Genomic DNA, 19,285 nt, shown 5'->3' on the forward strand with positions numbered 1-19,285 from the left:
TCAAACTGTAGAATTTGGATCCCGTGAGTCTTCATTAGCAGTGGATTCCTGTTTAACTGCCCATTAGTTATACAAGTACAGCTGTTCACTTGTATTCAATTCAATATTCCTAATGGATTACCTTACCTGCAGCATGGTCCCCCAAGAGCTGTACACCTGTACTCCGAGCATCTTGTTCAGCACACTGAATGGAGAGTCTTCTGTGCACCACCTACAAGAAACTACAAGAGGCTTGTGCTTCCCTTAAGATTTGGGGTGTTCTGAGTTGACTCTCTTACAGGGCACCATCCCAGTTCCCCAGCAAACTTCAAGAACTTGGTACTTACATGGATTTCCAACACGTTGCTCAGCACACAACATGGGTGACAAGAGGTCAAGGGACTTGGACTCTGTGGTGTTGGCATGTCATTTATACAGGACTGAAACCACCAAGAATTATGACAGGGATTTTGTGAAAGGAGTAACAGTGATGCAAGTACTGAAATCTTCAAGGAATGAGAGGGAGAGACCGAGGGGTCTGTAGTGACCGCAGCAAACAGGTCTGATGATATGAGATTCAAAGTTGGAGACTTTGGAGAGAGGGACAGAGAATGATCTTTCAGGCAGCAAGGAGAACACCACCTCCGGGCGCAGGGGAAGGAGGGAATGTGGGTGCAGGAGGCATGGTTCAGCGAAGGGAAACCAGGGTGACACGGTGGGAGGACCATGGAATGGCTGCTGGGCGGGTGAGAACCAAAGTGGTCCTTGACTGGCATTTGGCCCATGAGATAGCAGCTCCCTGATGGAGGTGCTGTGCATTGGCTCAGTGACACATTCCAGGGGTTGGTCTTACACCTGGAATTGAGCACATGCTGTCAATTTCTGTGGAATCATAAATGAATGAATGGCTCTCTGGCACTGAAACCAGGATGAGATTGTTTGTTGGCAATCTGTCATTCATAGAATACCATGAGGCTAAGCCCGATCACTAAATTTTAGTCAGTCTGCACTATGTTAAAATGGATGGGAGGAGGCCAGCTCTGAATTGGGGGTCCACGTGCTGGACTGGATGCAGGAGAGGAAGTCAAGTACAGGCCCCCGCTGTAGACAAGGCTGAAAGGGGCGAGGGGAATGTGTATGTGGGTGGGTAGGACAACAAAGGGAGAGGATATGGGTTTAGAATAGGGTCATTGATCCAGCAATCCCACTCCTGGGCATATATCCAGACAAAACTGTAATTCATAATGATACATGCAGCCCTACGTTCATAGCAACACTATTCACAATAGCCAAGGCACAGAAACAAACTAAATGTCCATTGACAGATGCATGGATAAAGAAGATGTGGCATATATACAATGGAATATTACTCAGCCATTTAAAAGAATGAAATAATGCCATTTGCAGGAACAAGGAGGAATCTAGAGATTATCATACTAAGCGAAGTACGTCAGAAAGAGAAGGACAAATACCATATGATATCACTTATATGTGAAATCTAAACTATGACACAAATGAACATATCTATGAAACATAGAGAACAGACTTGTGGTTGCCAAGGGGGGATGGGGGGGGTGGGAGAGGGAAGGATTGGGAGTTTGGGATTAACAGATGCAAACTATTATATATAGGATGGATAAACAATAAGGTCCTACTGTATAGCACAGGGAACTATATTCAACATCCTGTGATAAACCATAATGGAAAAGAATATATATGTATGTATAACTGAGTCACTTTGCTGTACAGCAGAAATTAACACAACATTGTAAATCAACTATATTTTAATAAAATTAAAAAAAAATAGAATAGGGCCATTGAGAACTAACGCTTTACATCTCTCATGTGTAGTCTGGCATGCTCCTCTGGGGACTTCCGTTGTTAGTCTTAAATCCCGTCACTGATATGTTGAACATGCTTGAGGCATGGATTGTTACCACAATACCACTTGATTTGGGACACAGCCCTTCTACACTTGAGTCAGTGGGGGTCGACTTTCCCAGCCCCTGGATGAACACTGCTATAGCCCCTTGACTTTCCCTCTTTCTCTTACGTAATAAAAGTAGGGGCTCCCCCTTGCAACATGTGGCGTCTTAGCAGATATAGGAGACAGCGTGGGCACCGAAGTATGGGTTCTGGGTTGGTGTCGCCCTGCTAAAGTTGCACAAATGTAGCCTTTTGGGGCAGACATCCTATAAGGATGGAAATAGTTGTGTAATATGGGGTCTGATTTTTCTTTTAAACTCACATTTCCTGTCACATGTCTTGATGACTTGAATAATTAGGACATTAACTTGCAGTAACATTTAGATGCATGGCAAGTATGAAATTAATACAGTAGAGTTGATATCCCACATTTTAGCTAAGCTTTGTTCTTCCTGAAAGTTTTAAAATGATGCTGCAAATCCTTTGACCCTTCCATCATCAGGAGGTGGGAGCTACGGCTCTTCCCCATGAGAGTGGGGTTGTGACTGCGTCCACCAAGAGAGTCCGGTGTAGTGGAGTGGGGTGACCTCTGGGCTAGGTCATGAAAGGCCATGCAGCTTCTACCTTGTTCACTGGAACGAATGTTCACTCTTGGAGCCCTGAGCCTCCATGTAAGACTTCCAACTACACCAAGGCCACCATGGAGAAGCCTTGTTTAGGTGCTCTGGTCTGCAGCCCTGGGCTTTTGAGTCATCCCAGTGTTAAGTCCTAGCTATGTGAGGAAACAGGCCTTTAGATCAGGGGTTGGCCAACCTCTGCAAAGGGCCAGATCGTGTGGCTTCGTGGGCCCTCTGATCTCTGTCACAACTACTCAACTGCTATTACAGCACAGAAGCAGCCATAGACAACACACAGTGAATGGCTGTGTTCCAATAATGCTTATTTGCAAACACAGACGATAGGCCCACACGCTATAGTTTGCTGACCCCTGTTTCCAATCATTCTAGTCCCCAGTCATTGAGCCTAACATCCCAGCAGAGATGGAAGAGGAAAGACAAACCATCTTCCTTGTGCCCCATCTAAATCTCTGACCCACAGAATCTGTGAATCTAATACAGTGGCTGCTGTTTACCCCCACTGGGTTTGGGGTTGTAGATCACACAGGAATAAATAATTAGACAGTTTTATACTAGGTGGGCCTCATCAGGAACGTGAGACTTAGCAAAGACCTGAAGGAGGAGAATTAACCAAGAGGGGGCGAGCCTGGGGGAAGAGCATTCCAGGCAGAGGGAACAGTCGATGCAAAACCCCGCGGTGGGGGCTTCCCTGGTGGCGCAGTGGTTGAGAATCTGCCTGCTAATGCAGGGAACATGGGTTCGAGCCCTGGTCTGGGAAGATCCCACATGCCGCGGAGCAACTAGGCCCGTGAGCCACAATTACTGAGCCTGCGCGTCTGGAGCCTGTGCTCCGCAACAAGAGAGGCCGCGGTAGTGAGAGGCCCGCGCACCGCGATGAAGAGTGGCCCCCGCTTGCCGCAACTGGAGAAAGCCCTCGCGCAGAAACGAAGACCCAACACAGCCATAAATAATAAATAAATTAAAAAAAAAAAAAAAACCCGCGGTGGAAGAGAGCCTGGTGTATACGAGCAGCAGCAAGGACACTGCAGGAGAACAAGGGCTCTGCTGAGATGGCCTGGGGACCTTGCACATCTCCACATAGGCGTGCAGGCGAGCCTTGACTGCAGTCTTACCCAGGTCTTGCGGGACTGTCCCGTGATCCCTCCTGCCGCAGGGGGAGGTGAGCTTGGTGAGCAGCTGCTGCAGGCAGTTTCATATCTCGCTCTCAAGGCGTGCCTGTTTCTCTTCCTTCTCCAGGCTTTCAGTTGAGCAAGGTGTTTCCACGCCTTCCCTCCATGCCTCTCCCTGCCCCCAAGGACACAGCAGCAGCCACCTGTGAAAGTCCATGAAACTGCTCAGCTGTACTTTAGAGTCGGCTTCTCAGCAGCAAAGCCACCCACTCCTCACGTCTGTTCATCTGGCCCCTCGGGCTTGGTGTCATCCTATGGGACTAGGGACGCCAGGAGCTGACATCGTGCTGACTGCTTTTGCTGTCAGTGCAAGTGACAACTTAAATCCATGTGGGCTGGTTGCCTCCTTACAGCCAAATCTAGCCCAAATGACCAGCCTAGGGGTCAGGGACTGCTGGACCACAAAGCAGCATAAATGGAGGTGGAGTAAGGAGATGAGGTCAGAGAAGAAAAGGGACCAGGTCGTGTAGGACCTTGAAGGCCACAAGGCAGGACTGTGGGTCTTATGCAGAGAGAAAGCGGGAACCACTGTCGGGTTTTAAGCAGAGGAATGGCTCATGTTGTCAAAGGATCACATTAAAACACATAAATTATAAAAATGTTTCCTTAAAGAAAGTATATATATACATGTATATGTAAGTTATTGTTGCGATTATTAGTAAAAGTGGCTGACATTTCTTTCACGGTTAACTTTCTCTGCGTCTGCCTTCCTGGCTCCTCCACACTTTGTCGTTTGGGGGCTGCCTCTTTCCATTCACGCTCTGCACTTTTTTCGTTGACGTTCGTCTCCCTCCGTGAGCATCACCTCTCTTGGACTCGGGGGCACAGCGAAGAGTTCTTCCCCAGGAGGCGGTGAGCTCCTCGACGCCGAGGCTGGTCTCACCCCTTTGGCCGGGTACCCAGGGGGCGCTCGGCCGGGAGCGGATGGATGCGGCGCTCAGCAGGGAGCGCCGCCACGGTGGCCTTGGTCTCTGGGAGCGTTGCGGCCTGGGTTTTGTGTCCGCAGAGCCGAGACTGCGGGACCACCGCAGTCCCCAGGCTGCAGGCGCCTTGTCTTACGTCTGGTGGCCGCCTCGGGCGCCCGCCGCTCACCCCGCCCAACCCAATCTCCTCCCTCTGTCCCTCCCACCTGCACGTGTTGGACGTCGAGACAGCCCAGAGCCAGGGCCCCTTTCTCCTCCCCACCTCCGGCCGCCCCTCCCCTTTATGGTCCCCACCTCCCTCCCCTCTGTTCAGCCCCCGCCCCCCCATCCCGGTCTGCCCAGGCTCGACCCGAGGCCCGCCTCGGCCCGCCTCTCCCCGCCCCTCCGGTCCAGCCCCGTCCCTTCCTCCCCCTCCGCGGCTCTCCTCTCCCGGCCTCCTTCCCGCCCCCTCCCCTCCCCGACTGGCTCGGTCCGCTCGGACTCGGCCCGCGTCCCGCCCCCTCCAGCCCTCGGCGCCACCCGCAGCGGCTCGGCTCCGCCACTTCGGCGCTGGCTCCCGGGGCCGCCGGGACTGGGCTGCTTCGCGGGCGCGCTTGGCCGGCGACGCTGCAGGTTCTGGACGTCCATCTGTCCGTCGGTCCGCAGAGAATTTCCAGTTCCGCGGCCCCGGGATGGGGCGGGCCCTGCTGCCGCTCCTGCCGTGGCTCTTCCTCCCCGCGCTGTGGAGGGGAGGTGAGTGCAAGGGGCCGGGGGCCGGGGGCCGGGGGCCGGGCGCGGGGGGCCGGGAGCTCGCCGACTCGGGCGCACCCAGCAGCTGGCAAGTTTGCAGACACCTCCTCCCACCCGGCCGGGTGCTGAGGCGCAGGGGCTCCCACCCACGCACTGTCCCGGCACCCAGGCTGGGTCGTGGGCGCGCGTCGCAGGGGAGCCGGGGAGGGGTGGGCACCGAGGGCTCCCCTTAACCTCCAGGAGGGAAACAGAGCTCGGCCGGGCGCGCTGCAAGTCCTGAAATTTTCGGCAGAGGGGAATGCGCCGAAAACTCTTCCCTGGACATGGTTGCGTGGTTGGACTCTGGCTCTGGCGGGAGTTCTGGGAGCCGCAGACCCCATCACCCCACGAGTGACCGGAGACCAGCAGGCTGCGGGAGCTGGGGTCGCAGTCCCGGTGCTAAGATCCACCAAGGCCAGAGTGCGACCGGGAGGGACTGTCGTCCGGCTGCTCCCCCCGGGCCCTCATGGGCAACATTAGCAGGGACACCCTGGGAGCGTGGGGACCCCGGGAAAAGGGGGAGCATTCTTTTCACCCCTGTTACTGCTGAACAGAATCTGACGTGCTTGGTCAGCGTCTAGGTTTATCTCGACTCTGCCAGTCATTCCAGTGTAAGTACTTTTACCCATGCAGTACTGGATGGGTAAGTGGTGGCAAGGGAGGGCAGGTCCCATTCTGCATCAGCAGCTTGTTTGGAGGGTAAGTGATTAACGGGTTAGAAGTTTAGTCGCTGATGCATTGCTTAAGGAAGCTGGAAGAAATTTAACCAGGCTTTATACTGAATAAACACATCTCAGGCATGTTTCCTTAACTAAAAGGTTTAGCTTTCACCTATTATAGTCAAAGATGTTTTTTAAGAGTACCTGGAAAGTTCAATTTATAGTTAAACAGTTTACTTCAGATTTTTTCTCTGTGAAGTTTTCATTGGAAAGCTCAGTTGCTCAAATAAGAAATTCTTAAGCAGTGCACACATTAAATAACATACGCAATTTATAATTTGGGGCAACGTAGCAATTTGAAGCAAACATCCGAAACCTAAACCAAGCAAAGAATTAAAGCAACTCTGTTCTTTACCCCCAGCCCTCCACCAAACCCTCAAAAATTCCTCAGCATTTCTGCCAGATCCATTTTTCATAATCTGCTGCAAATCTGTTATATTTTGCTACTAGGGAAGGCTGGCCATTAACAGTAGTCTTGGACGTAGTGAATGTGGTGAAAATTATGGGAAAAGTAATAGAAACAGTAGTTCTGGTGGAAGACATTTTTTAAATGGAGTGTTTTTCTGATTTTTTTTAAAAAGCTGTAATAAAAAACCTTTTGTAGCCAGTAATCAGTTTAGGCAGATAATCATAAAAGGTCTGTTAAAATCCACCCAGCTGGAAGAATGAAAAGTTTCTCCAGTGTTTCTTTTCCTACCTTTTGCTTTTCATCTTGAATTTACCTGTGAGATGTCTGACAGTGTTACATTTTACTTTGTGAAAAGCTGGAAGAATGGGATTCTCCCTGGCCAAATTAGAGCAGAAGTAAGAGTGCTGTAGGAAGAGATTAGAAATGGAAATTGGACCCCTTGTCTAGTTTTACAATTTTTTAAAAAAATATTTTCTAATTTATTTATTTATGGCTGTGTTGGGTCTTTGTTTCTGTGCGAGGGCTTTCTCTAGTTGCGGCAAGTGGGGGCCACTCTTCATCGCGGTGCGCGGGCCTCTCACTATCACGGTCTCTCTTGTTGTGGAGCACAGGCTCCAGACGCGCAGGCTCAGTAGTTGTGGCTCACGGGCCTAGTTGCTCCGCGGCATGTGGGATCTTCCCAGACCAGGGCTCGAACCCGTGTCCCCTGCATTAGCAGGCAGATTCTCAACCACTGCACCACCAGGGAAGCCCTAGTTTTACGATTTTCATATTGCATGTTGTGGTTTCAAGTGGTTTGCTCACCAGGCAGCAGAGGGGAGAGAGAGACAGGGTGTGAATGTGTGTTTAGACTCTACACTGTAGAGGAATGGATAATTACGCATCACTTTAACCCTGGAATCCTCCCTACCCCTCACCCCCACCCCATACACACAAACACCCTCCCACAAAGACAAACACACACAGAACTGAAACTGCTGAACCAGGGGCGTTTCTGGGCTCACCAATCCTTCCTTTCTGTTCCATCTCTGATGGGGGTGCCAGTGAGCAACGAATCAGGCAAAGGGTAGCTCTAGAGGGCCCAGGAGAAGCTAGAGGTCAAGAAATACAGAAGTGGATAAAAGCGAAGGCATTGCAAGGACCTAGCCGTTGATGAAGCCATGCTTGCCCCTAAACTCAGCCCTTAGAACTAATTGGGCTTTTAAAACTCTTCAGTGTTAGCGTTTCTCTCCCAAACTGAAGCTGTCACCACATTACAATATATTGTCAACATTTTCCCAGAAAGAACTTTAAGATGTCTAGTTGCTTATGGGCTTTGTATCAATGGACTCAAATGCTTTGTGGAAGTAAGCAGGGCACATTTCAAAAATAAGTAATTTTTCAAAACTTACTCTGATCCACTTCCTTAAAGTTAGGGTTAGGGTTTTTCAAATTGAGAATAATTATTTTTTCAGTCTTATTTTTAGAAATAATTTCCAGGTTATTCTAGGAGCAGGGCCAGTGGGTTGCCAGTCAGAGCTGGTTACCAACAGGTTGCATCTTTAGGTGCCGGTGAATTGGGAACATGCCGCCAGGTAGAGAGGCTGAGGCCGGACCTTGGTTTAAATGGGTTCCCCGGCCTGGAAATGAACACATGCAGACCCTCCGCTTCCCACATAATGGCCAGAATGAGACTTTGAAGATGGATCGGGCTGGGTTGTCCCCTTGTCTGACATCCTCCAGTGGCCTCCCTTCTTTACCAGAGTTGGCAAGGACTCAGGGGCCTCCCTCTCCCTTTTTGACTCATTTCCAGTTACTCCCCCCTTGTGGCTGGAGCGGCACGTCTCCGGCGCTTTTGCTGTGGATGTTCCCTTTGGCTGGAATCTTTTCCCCAAGATCTCTGCACACTGGCTCTTTCTAGCCGTTTGGGTCTCAGCTCAGATGTTCTCCCAGAGAGGCCTTCCTTCACTGCCACTGCTGCCAAAGTTATACACACGCACTCCATGAAGTAACACTACTGCCACCTGATGGGTTCCTCTTTACTTTCCGAGCATGATGTTCATTTCAGGTGCTCAGTATCTGCGGATGGTATCAAAGACCCAGGCCTCTGCAGGTCTCACCGTGTGTTCCTCCCGCTTCTCTCTTCCTACTGGCTTTTCCAGAAACAAGTGCTGCAGCTCCCATGACCTTGTGCTTGGGGCTTGGTTGCTAGAAAACAATCTTTCATTTCACTGTGATGCCAAAGTGATTTCCTTACTAGAAATGTTAGGGTAGATTTTTGGACTATATTAAGGCCAATAGAGCAAGATTAAAGTGTTTTATAGTCTCTTAAGGATCCCAACTTTAAAAAAAAGTCAAAAGCTAATTTTTCATGTTAAAGACACAGTTTTAACAGCTCCTTGCCCAGGGCAAATTGCCCGATTCCCAGGTCATTGGGGTCCCGAGTGCCTTGACTCTGGCCTGTTGTTACTAGTTTAATCTTAAACCAAAGCACATGGCTCTGGTTGGGATGCATCTCAGCAGGAAGTTAATCATTATAAAACCTGAAAAAAGCGGGTTCACCCTGTGTGTTTCTAGGGCTTGGACTGAAAATTAACAGGGGCTGCAGCTCACGGGCTGAGTGGCCAGCGGGCTGGGCTTCCTGTCCTGCCTAGCTGGCCTCTGGGGAGCCCTGGGGCAGTGACTAACTCTCAGGACCTCAGTTTCCTCACCGGTCCTGTGGGACTCTTTGTTATTTATGGAAGGATGAATGAGCCAATGTCACATGGTAAATGCTTCAAAACTGTTAGCCATTATCACCCATGCTTCCTTTCCCTTCTCAACTCAAATTTTGCGGTAATTGTTTTTCTTAAACAAAAGGTATTGGGGGAAAAGTTTCTTCTTCTCTCACTGAAATATGCCCTAAATTGCAACTTGAAATATGAGGGCGGACCTGTGGGCCATCCCCCACTGTTCAGAGCACTCTGGTGGAGGGGCTGAGGGTGTCCATCCCGGAACGCTGAAGTCCTTGCTCTGTGGGACTGTCTCCTAGTAGTTCTGCTAGCAAAACCCACGCTTGTCGCCTCAGATGAGGCAGGGCCTGTCCTGACCACTCCCCTCCTCACCCCCCCATCACCCTCACTTGTTGAATTCAGACTTAACTTAGTCCAGGAATCGCTTCCTGTCATGTGCCTCTCAGGAAGGTATAAAAATGAAGTCCAATTCCCGCTCAGCTTTTCCCACATCACTCTACGCTAAAGTGGGTGTGGTTTTGTTTTGGTTTCGTAATTTTTTGGGGGGTTGTTTGAGTGTAAACATCCAGATAATTCCTTTCCTTTTTTCCAGCTAAAACTAGGTTCGCCAAATGCAGTCTTCCAGCTGCAATGGCTAGAGAATGAGGCTTTGTTTCTTCCATGACGTTCTGTGTCTGCGTGGGTGTGTGCAGGTAGTCTTGTAGCAGATAGACCAGACAGGGAGGCCCAGGTGCACTCCTGGCTTCCAGATGCTTCCTGTTTGGTAACAGGTGTAAGCGAGCCCCCAGGTACCCTGGGAAAGGCCCAGACTCCTCTGCATCCCACATTCTGGGCATTTGCTAACCCCTGACCCAGAGGTAACTTGTTCCCTATCTTGTTCCTTGTTCCAGCCCTGCTGCCTCCAGCTAAAATGCTGAAAATGCAGCCTGGCAGGAGGATCCTGCAGCCCGTCTTTGGAGAGCAAGAATACCGAGAGTACCTACCAACCCAGCACTTTCTCCTTCCTGGGCCTTGCTTTTCTTTGTCTGAAGCGTGGCTATTGAAGTGTATGGAAGATTTTTAACCACAGTGAGGGCCCAGGTCGTCCCCAGTTTTGTGAGGCCTGGAAGCCTGGCCCCTCCAGCACCTGGAGCAGCTGGGCAACCCTCCCTTCTTGGTTGCCTTGCCGTTCCCACTCTGTCTGGGCCTCTGCCAGCCAGCAGGATCCAGTAGGCCTGGCCTAGCTGCCACATCCAGGTCACCTCCTTAGGTCCTGGTGGTTTAAAGTGAGGGAAAGATAGTATGTCTTCAAGAGTTTGTTGAGAAACCTGCACTCCATTCTAAACCATTTTGTTTCATCCTTTTGTCCATTTCATCCACTGTTAGTGCTTCTCTCACTTAATGATAAAATGGATTTTCCACGAGTCTTGGGGGTGGCAGGGGTGGGGGAAGGAGCAGGGCAGAGGGGAGAGGGAGAAAAAGAGAGAGAGGAGACAGATGTTGACTTTATGTTTGGACCAATATCATATATGAGAAGTTTTACACCGAAAGCTAAGCATGTTTGAGAGACTTACGCTTGGAGAAAAACCATTGCATTTCATAATAGCAATGCATAGATATTTGTGGCACCAAATTTTATGCTTGTATGTTTCTGCTTGTCTGCAGTCATTAACTGTGTCTTCTGGATTTTTCCCAGTCGATCCCTTCGAAGGTGTTGTCTAGCTTATGGGAGCCAGCCAAGGGCCCAGCGGGATCTGATCATCATGGGGTTAGAGCTCTGCCCCAGCTCACTCGGGGAGGGGGCCCATCCTCACAATTTAGGTCTCAGGCTGGCGCTCGACAATCAGGCAAACACTGTCTGACAGATCCCTTTTCTTTGTAGTCTGCTTTTTGGGGCACGGGGTGGGGTTGGGTGCTCTAGCTACCACGGCATTCAGGGCCAGTAGACGCCTGAGCTCTGGTCCTGCCTCTCCTTGGACATACAAAGGAAAGCCTTGTTTACTTTGGAGACGAGATTGTTTTACTATTGTTAAGCCGTGGGGCTTTTTAAAGCTACTAATAGAAGACCGACTTCATTATCGTTTTAGAAAATGATCTTTTTACCAGTAAGGACAGGCTGTCTTCATGGAGGATATTAGAACATAGACTCAAACTTGCTGAAAGTACTTTTCTGTCCCTGCGCTACTTAGTGAATGCACAGCGAAGTGATGAATATTCATGGGCTCCCAAGGGTGGCCTCTCTTTGGAGGCCCGTTTTCCACTCGCCGCAGTTCAGGGCAGGCTGCCTCCACGCAGGAAGTGAAAGCAGCCTGTAAGCCTTTTTCCAACTCTGGCACGCGATTCGAAGATTGGTGGATGAAAACAACGTTCTTTGAAAGTTTGGGGACAAAGAAAAAAAGAAGCTCTTAGATTTAGCATGAGATCTAAAGCATTAGGTTAAAAAAAAAAATAACCACTTTGAGAGTCTGAAGATGTTAAGTCCTCATCCCAGTTTCAACGTGCAGGGGCAGCTGGGGTGTGATGCTTCGCCTTTCTGAAACTCCACATCTCCGTTGATTAAACCCGCGTGGGGGGCGGGTTGCAAATAGGTGCTTCTGGGGCCCCTGGTGGGCAAAAAATGGATTGCATCTGAAGGAGACAAGTGGGCTGGGATGTTTTCTCATCGTGAGGTTCAGACATGGTGCCTTCCATGAGTGTGACGCCACCAGACCCCAGCCCTGCGCCTGACGCTGGCAAAAGGAGTGCAGGCATCAGCCCAGAAGTGGGGCCAGTGGCAGCGCGGGGTATCTCTTAAAAATGAGTCATACCAGTGGCTTCTTTACTGTGGGAAGTTGCCCTTCCCTGCTGCCTGGGCTGTGTCCCCATGAAGGACCCCCTCCAGCTCTATCTGGAGCAATAGAATAGTCTGGAAACACTGAGGTGTATTTCTGAGGATACTGGACCTGCCCAAACAAATGACAATATGTTAGGTCACAAATTAAGTCTCAATACATTTAAAAGGACTTAAATCATATAAAGTGTGTTTTCTGAACACGTGGAATGAAGTTAAAAATTAACAATGGAAGAAATTTAAGAAATCACAAACGTAGAAATTGAACAACACTACTAAATAATGAATGGGTCAAAGAAGAAATCACAAAGAAAGTTAGAAAATATTCTGAGGTGAATGAAAATGAAAACACAGCAAAACTTATGGACTTATGGGATGCATCTAATGCAGTGCTAAGAGGGAAATTTATAGCTGTAAACACTGATATTGAAAAAGAAGATAGCTCTCAAATCAATAACCTAAACTTCCACCATAAGAAACTAGAAAAAGAAGAATCAACTAAACCCAAAGCAAGCAGAAGGAAGTAAATAATAAAAACTAGAGAGGAAATAAGTGAGATATCACTTTATACACATTAGGATGGGAATAACAACAACAACAACAGCAACAAAAGGCCAATAACATGTTGGCAAGGATTTGGAGAAATTGAAACGTTCATATACTGTCGTTGGGAATGTAAAAGGGAGCGGCCTCTTTGGAAACAGTTTGGCAGTTTCTTAAAAGGTTAAACATGAAGTTACTATATGGCCCAGCAATTCCACTCTTAGGTGGATATCCAAGACAAATAAAAAATGTATATTCACACATACAAAAACAAACAACAAAAAAAGTCTAATTATTCAATATTATGATATAATTTAATATTTAGTAATTTAGAACTATTTTATAAAATAAATTGTAGAATGTAAAGCTCCAAAGCATTTTGGCTGCAAGGACAAGGAGAAAGTCAACTAGGAAGCATTTTCAAAATACAGAAGCCCAGGTCCCACCCAGGACCTATGGACTCAATCTTTGGGGTGTGACCCTGTCCTGCGTGGGTCCAGGCCGTTGTGTGCCACATCTCTTGTTACACTCCATGGATCCAGTGTGTCTGATTCTTGAGGAGGGGTGCAGAGCCTCACACCACTCCCTGGACCCGTCCCCCCAGGGGCATGTATCAGAACCTGGCCACTGAGGGTAAGAATAAAATAGTTATGTTTATCCAGGGAAGACAGCAAGTCTTGGACTAGGGTGAGAACTGTGAGGCTGGATGATTCCTCAAGCCAAGTGCTCTTACTGAGACAGGAAGCGGGCAGGGCACACAACCTTTAAAAGAATGACATAGCCCTGGAGGACATGACATAAACTGGTTAGAACCAACCAGGTCCAAGATGGCAGGCAAGTCGACTTCCACTAGACTTTGAGCCTCATTATACACTCATGGTAATACATCAGCCAAATGACACACCCACAGGAACCATGACAGTTCCCAGGTCAACCATAAAAGGTCAAAAAATGGGCAGTGACCCAATTCCTGGAAATCTGCACCTTCCCCAAAATAGTTGCAATAATCCTCCCACTCATTAGCCTATGAAATTACCCACCCCTGTAAAAACCAGCAACCCCCATACCCTAGCACCTCTTGCCTTCTGAGATGGCCCACACTCTGTCTATGGAGTGCATTTCTCCCCGAATAAACCTTCTTTCACTTTACTATCGCTCACTCTTGAATTCTTTCCTGCGTGAAGCCAAGAACCCACACTTGGCGGCCCATCCCAGGGACTCGCCTGAGACCATCCTCTTGTGCCCCACTCTTTTTCCTGCAACATTATGATTTTGGGACCTACGGGTGGAAGAAGGATTCAGTGAGGGATCCCATCATTCTTATCAGGTGAAGAAAGGCCTATCTTTCTCTTTTTACCATTACATTTTTTTTTTCTTACCTACTCTTTTATTTACATACTCAAATCTTGTGATGAAATATTTAGGATACACAAAAGAATATACAGGAATAAAACTCACCTCTGTACTCACCACTCAGCATCAGAAATCAGACATGAGCAGTACAGTTGAAGCCCCCCACTGCTCCCCTCTCTAGTCTCATCCCCTTGCTCCCCTCCCCCTGGACAAAAGCACTACCCCCTCCCCGCCATTCGGTGTTTTAATTCCCACTCATCTCTCTATCCTTTGATCACGCATAATTATATTGGTAACACTGTAGTGTTACCATGTCCTTGGGGTTTACATTTGTTTGCACGTTACAGAAAACCTCGCTTCAGCAGCTCCACCAAAGGGGACATCAACTGGGAGTCCTACCATTCAGTTCAGTTTTGACACGAACTACCTAGAGTGAGCAGAGACTCCACAGGTTAAGGGCTCAATCCCGTAAGACTGCCTGCCCCCCCAGCGCCCACTTCAGACACCAGCTCAAATGGAGAGTCCAGGCTGCCCACACTTCTGCCCAGCTGGCTATAAATTCAGAATTCTCATGGCCTCCTCTCCCCCTCAGCTTTGATACTTCGCTAGAATGATTCACAGCACTTAGAAAAACGCTATACTTACGATTACTGTTTCATTATAAATGATACAACTCAGGAACAGCCAAATGGAAGAGACACATAGGGCAAGATAATGTGGGAAGGGGCTCAGGGCTTCCATGCCCCCTCCGGTGTACCGCCCTCCCAGCTCATCACCAACTCAGAAGCTCCTCAAACCTTGTTGTTTAAGCCTTTTATGTGGGATTTTATTACACAAGCATGATTGTTTAAATCATTAGCCATTGGTGATTAAACTCGATTTCCACTATTAGAGACGTATTTGACCCCACAGGCATCCGGGATGAGCCACTTTTCTGTCACCGTATTTTGAAATTCATCCTCATTAAACTTAATAAATCCCCACTTCTTGGGGATGTGGATTTTCTGGTGGCCAGGGAACTTGAACTTGGCCCTGCGCAGGGCATCAATCACGTGCTCCTTGTTCTGCAACTTGATGTGGATGGACATTATGACCTGGCCAGTGTGGACACTGGCCACTGTGCCCTGGGGCTTTCCAAAGGCACCGTGCATACCTGTCTGGAGCCTAGATTGGGTTTAGCATGCCAAACATGAATGTCCACAGCAAAGGGCTGTCTCCAGGGTCCCTTAGAGCAGCCCATACAGGCAACAGGCTGCATGTACTTCCGAGGAGGCTGCTGTTTGCAGCCACTGCACACTGGGCTCCCGTGGGGAAGAGAGCATGGTGGGCTTAGTTGGCTGCAAACATAGTATTTAATTATTATACTTTTGATGTCTTCAGAGTCTATAGTGATATTCCCTGTTTCATTCCTGATATTAGTAATTTTTGTCTTCTTTTTTTCTTTGTCAGTCTTGCTAGAGATTTATCAATTTTATTGATCTTTTCAAACAACCAGCTCTTTGTTTCATTGATTTGCTCTGTTGCTTTTCTTTTTTCAGTGCATTTCCTATATTTATTTTCTTCCTTCTGCTTGTTTTGGGTTTGCTTTGCTCTTCTTTCTCTATGTTATGAGATTAGACTACTAAATAAAATTTCCCCTCAAAACTGTGTCAACTGTGTGCCATATATTTTGATACATTGTAATTTCATTTTCATTCAGTTCAATGTATTTTTTTTTAAATTTCCCTTGAGACTTCACCTTTGATCCATAGATTATTTAGACATTTAGTTTGCAAGTATTTGGAAAATTTCTTGTTACCTTCTGTTATTAATTTATAATTATTTCCATTGTAATCAGAGAGTATAAACTGTATGATTTTTAGTTCTTTTAAATTCGTTGAGATTTGCTTTATGGCTCAAGATAATGGTTTTTCTTGGTTTATATCGTCATTTGGAAAGAATGTGTATTCTGCTGTTGTTGGGTGGAATGTTCTATAAATGTAGTCTAGATTCTTTTCATTGGCAATCTCATCAAGTTCTTCTTTATCCTTGCTTATTTTGTGCCTAGTCCTTTGATTGATTGTTGAAAGAGAGTTGTTGGAAGTCTCCAATTATAACTGTTGATTTGTTTATGTCTCCTTTCAGTTCTGTCGGTTTTTGCTTCACATATTTTGAAGCTCTTTGCTTTAGTGCATACTCATTTAAGACTGCTATGTCTTCTTGATAGATTGACTCTTATCATTACATAATGTGTCTTACTGTCTCTGATAATTTTCTTTGTTTCGAAATCTACTTTATCTGATGTTAATGTAGGCATCCTGGTTTTCTTTTGGTTAATGGTTGCATGATGTCTTTTTTCTTTTTGTTCAACTTGCCTATATCATTATATTTGGAGTGAATTTTTTATAAATGGCAGATAGTTGGGTCATGTTTTCTAATCTACTCTGCCATTATCTGTCTTTTAATGGAAATATTTATGTCATTTACATTTAATGTAATTTGTGGTCTATTAGGTGTTGATGTTTTACCAGTTCAAGTGAATTATAGAATCTCTACCTTCTTCTAAGTCCCTTTACCTCCCCCATTTAAAGCATAATTATCTTAAATATTTCCTCTTTATATATAAAGTCACATCAGACCATGTTACAGTTTTTCTTCAACCATCAGACATAGTTTAGAAAAATCAAGAGGAGAAAGAAATTCTATTGTATTGGCCAGTATTTTTGCTTTCTGTGTTTTTTCCTCCCTCCTGATGATTTAGGTTTTCTTTTTTTATTGTTTCCTTTCTGTTTAGAGAATTTCCTTTAGCTATTCTTTTAGAGTAGGTCTGCTGATGACAAAGTCTCTTAGTTTTCCTTAATATGAGAATATTTTGATTTCCCCTTCATTTCAGAAGAATTCTGAGTTCACATTCCTTTTCTCTCATCACCTAGGAAAATGGCCACTTCCTTCTATCCTCCATGGTTTTTAATGAGAAATTCACTGTCATATGAATTGGTTTCTCCCTATAGGTAAGGTGTCATCTCTCTCTCTCAGTGCTTTCAAAATGTTTTCTTTGTCTTTAGTATTCAGAAGTTTGATTATAATGTACCTTGCTGTGGATATTTTTTGGGTTTATCTTATTTTGGGTTCATTCAGATGTTTAATTTTGTAGATTTATATCTTTTGTCATATTTGGGGAGTTTTCAGCCATTATTTCTTCAAGTGCTTTTTCAGCCTTGCCATCTTTGTCTGCTCCTTCCAGGACTCTGATGACACAAATGTTAGCTCTTTAGTAATATAGTCCTACAGGTTGCAGAGGCTCTGTTCAGTTTTTTCTGTTGTTCAGATTGGATAATTTTCTATTGTTCTATCTTCTGGTTCACTGATTCTTTCCTCTGCCCCTTCATTCTGCTGTTGAGCACATCCACTGAGTTTTTTATTTTGGTTATTGTATTTTTTAGTTCAGAAATTCCCATTTGTTTCTCTTCTCAATCTTCTCTTTCTTTACTGAGACTTTGTATTTATTTGCTAAGGCTTCCTATTTTATTCATGTGTTTAATATTCGTAATTGCTCATTGAAGTATTTTTATGATTCCTTCTTTAAAAGCTTTTTCAGATAATTCTCTGTCATCTTGGTGTTTGTATTTCGTTCAGTTTCAGACAGAATTTTTTAATTGAAACCTAGACATTTGGGGTACTATGAGACTGACTTATTTGTCTTTTGTTTTACTTGGTTTTCTCTGAAACGCTGTGGTAGGGGGCCTCACTGCCTGGTGGGGGTAGAATCCTAGGTTCCCCACTCAGCCTCCATTGACATCGAAGTGTGGGATGGTCCTCGTCCTCATTACTGCTGGTCAGGGGTGGGGTGAGAGTTCTGGCTGAGGGAGGGGTAGGAGTGCCTGATTACCTTGCAGCTGTTCCCCACCTGACCTCCACTGACGCTAGGGAGTAGTGAAAGCCCTGAATCTCTACTAGGCTTCCTCTGATACCACCCTGCTGGGGATGAGGAGGGATGCCTTGTTAATGCCATGTGGGAATAAAAGTCGAGGCTCCCCACGTGGGCTTTACTAACACCAGCCAGTAGGGATGAAAGTGCCAGTTCCCTCCTTGGCCCTCTCTGATACCACCCAGTGGAACATTTGTGGCACCTCTTTACAGCCTGGTAAGGGTCCAAGTCTAGGCTCCCCACTTGACCTTTGCTGGCATGGGTGAGGATGGGGCCATGGTTTTTCCTGGGCTGTTCGCCTGGAGGAGAGCAGTTTACTGTTTAAAAGCCTTCTGTCTTGCTGAGGTGCCCTTTCCTAGTCCTTTGACTAGAGATAGCAGGCTTTTGTTGTTGTTTTTTGTCTTTGCCTGTTAGCATTTCCAAATCTGGGACACACAGGACAAAAGGAGACCCAGGGAATTCATCACCATGTTGTTCCTGGGTCCTGAGGTCCCTAGTCGGTTTACCATCTGTCCACTCTTCAGGGTTTTAAAAAATGTTCGTTTTATTTATCAATATAATGCCCAGTGTTTTTAGGTGTACTTAGTGGAAGAAATAGGGGAAAGTCCATCTACTCTGTTTTTGGAGGGAATTCTGTGCCCTCTGTCACTTAGGAAAGACTTGGACAAACTGTGCTTGCTAAGGTGTTTGGTCTTTAGCGATGGTCACGTTTTAAAAGGAAATATTTTTTCCTGAAAAGAAAGGCTAAAATTAATAGGATTTCAGGTAGTGGTGGGCTGGAGGATGTGTGTCAGGGGTGGCAGGACAGAGGAGTTAAACTTGGGGACAGAGTATCTCTCCTGGGTCTCGTGAAAACCATAGCTGTTTCTTGTGGAGAAGCAGCCCCAGACGACACGGGGACCAGGGGGGCAGCTGCTTCACAACCCTGGCCGGAAAGTGTCCCCTCAGCCTTTCTGTGACACTTGGCATGCTGCCAAAGGGGAAAGAGAAGGAAAGCCACCCTTGGTTGGGTAAACATATATTCCTGTTTCACTGCAAGAGGCTGAATGATCTAAGTCAGCATAATCGGTTCCATGTGTTGGCCTTTGATAGTCCAGACGTGACTAGTTGCACCTTTGAAACAAGGCAGATCAGATGTTTCATGTTATGAAAGCCATAACTGGCATAGATTGTGTGCCTGCGCAGTGTTCCGTGCGCAGTGTTCTGCTCTGATCTCTGAGAGAAGGAGGTGTTACCTGTCTTCCTTCACAGATGAGGAGACTGAGTCTCAGAAGGACAAGGGACTGGCATCTGGCCTCTGAGTGGCAGAGCTGGGACTGAACTCAGGCACCAGAGTTCTTGTTCTTCCCACGCTCCCAAGCCACATGGATTCTAAGCATCAGGGCTAAACCTTCAGGGGCCCCCCCACCCCCAAGATGATTTGAGCCACCG

General features: G+C 46.9%; 1 protein-coding gene and 1 non-coding gene across 3 annotated transcripts in view; one reads left to right on the forward strand and one right to left on the reverse strand.

Annotated features, from left to right (window-relative positions):
- The first annotated feature begins 5,164 nt into the window (after positions 1 to 5,164).
- MERTK (MER proto-oncogene, tyrosine kinase) overlaps positions 5,165 to 19,285 on the forward strand; it is a 114,933-nt gene continuing 100,812 nt past the window's right edge. For both annotated transcript variants that reach the window (XM_059942216.1, XM_059942217.1), the window contains exon 1: positions 5,165 to 5,367. In XM_059942216.1, the coding sequence (XP_059798199.1) occupies positions 5,307 to 5,367 (61 nt within the window). In that variant the 5' untranslated portion in view covers positions 5,165 to 5,306. The remainder of the gene's footprint in view (positions 5,368 to 19,285) is intronic.
- LOC132347180 (small nucleolar RNA SNORA70) lies at positions 15,156 to 15,290 on the reverse strand. The gene has a single exon (XR_009497133.1). It is a non-coding gene; the product is annotated as a small nucleolar RNA SNORA70 (small nucleolar RNA).

The sequence above is a fragment of the Balaenoptera ricei genome, chromosome 13 (genome assembly GCF_028023285.1).
Source record: "Balaenoptera ricei isolate mBalRic1 chromosome 13, mBalRic1.hap2, whole genome shotgun sequence".
Taxonomy (NCBI): domain Eukaryota; kingdom Metazoa; phylum Chordata; class Mammalia; order Artiodactyla; family Balaenopteridae; genus Balaenoptera; species Balaenoptera ricei.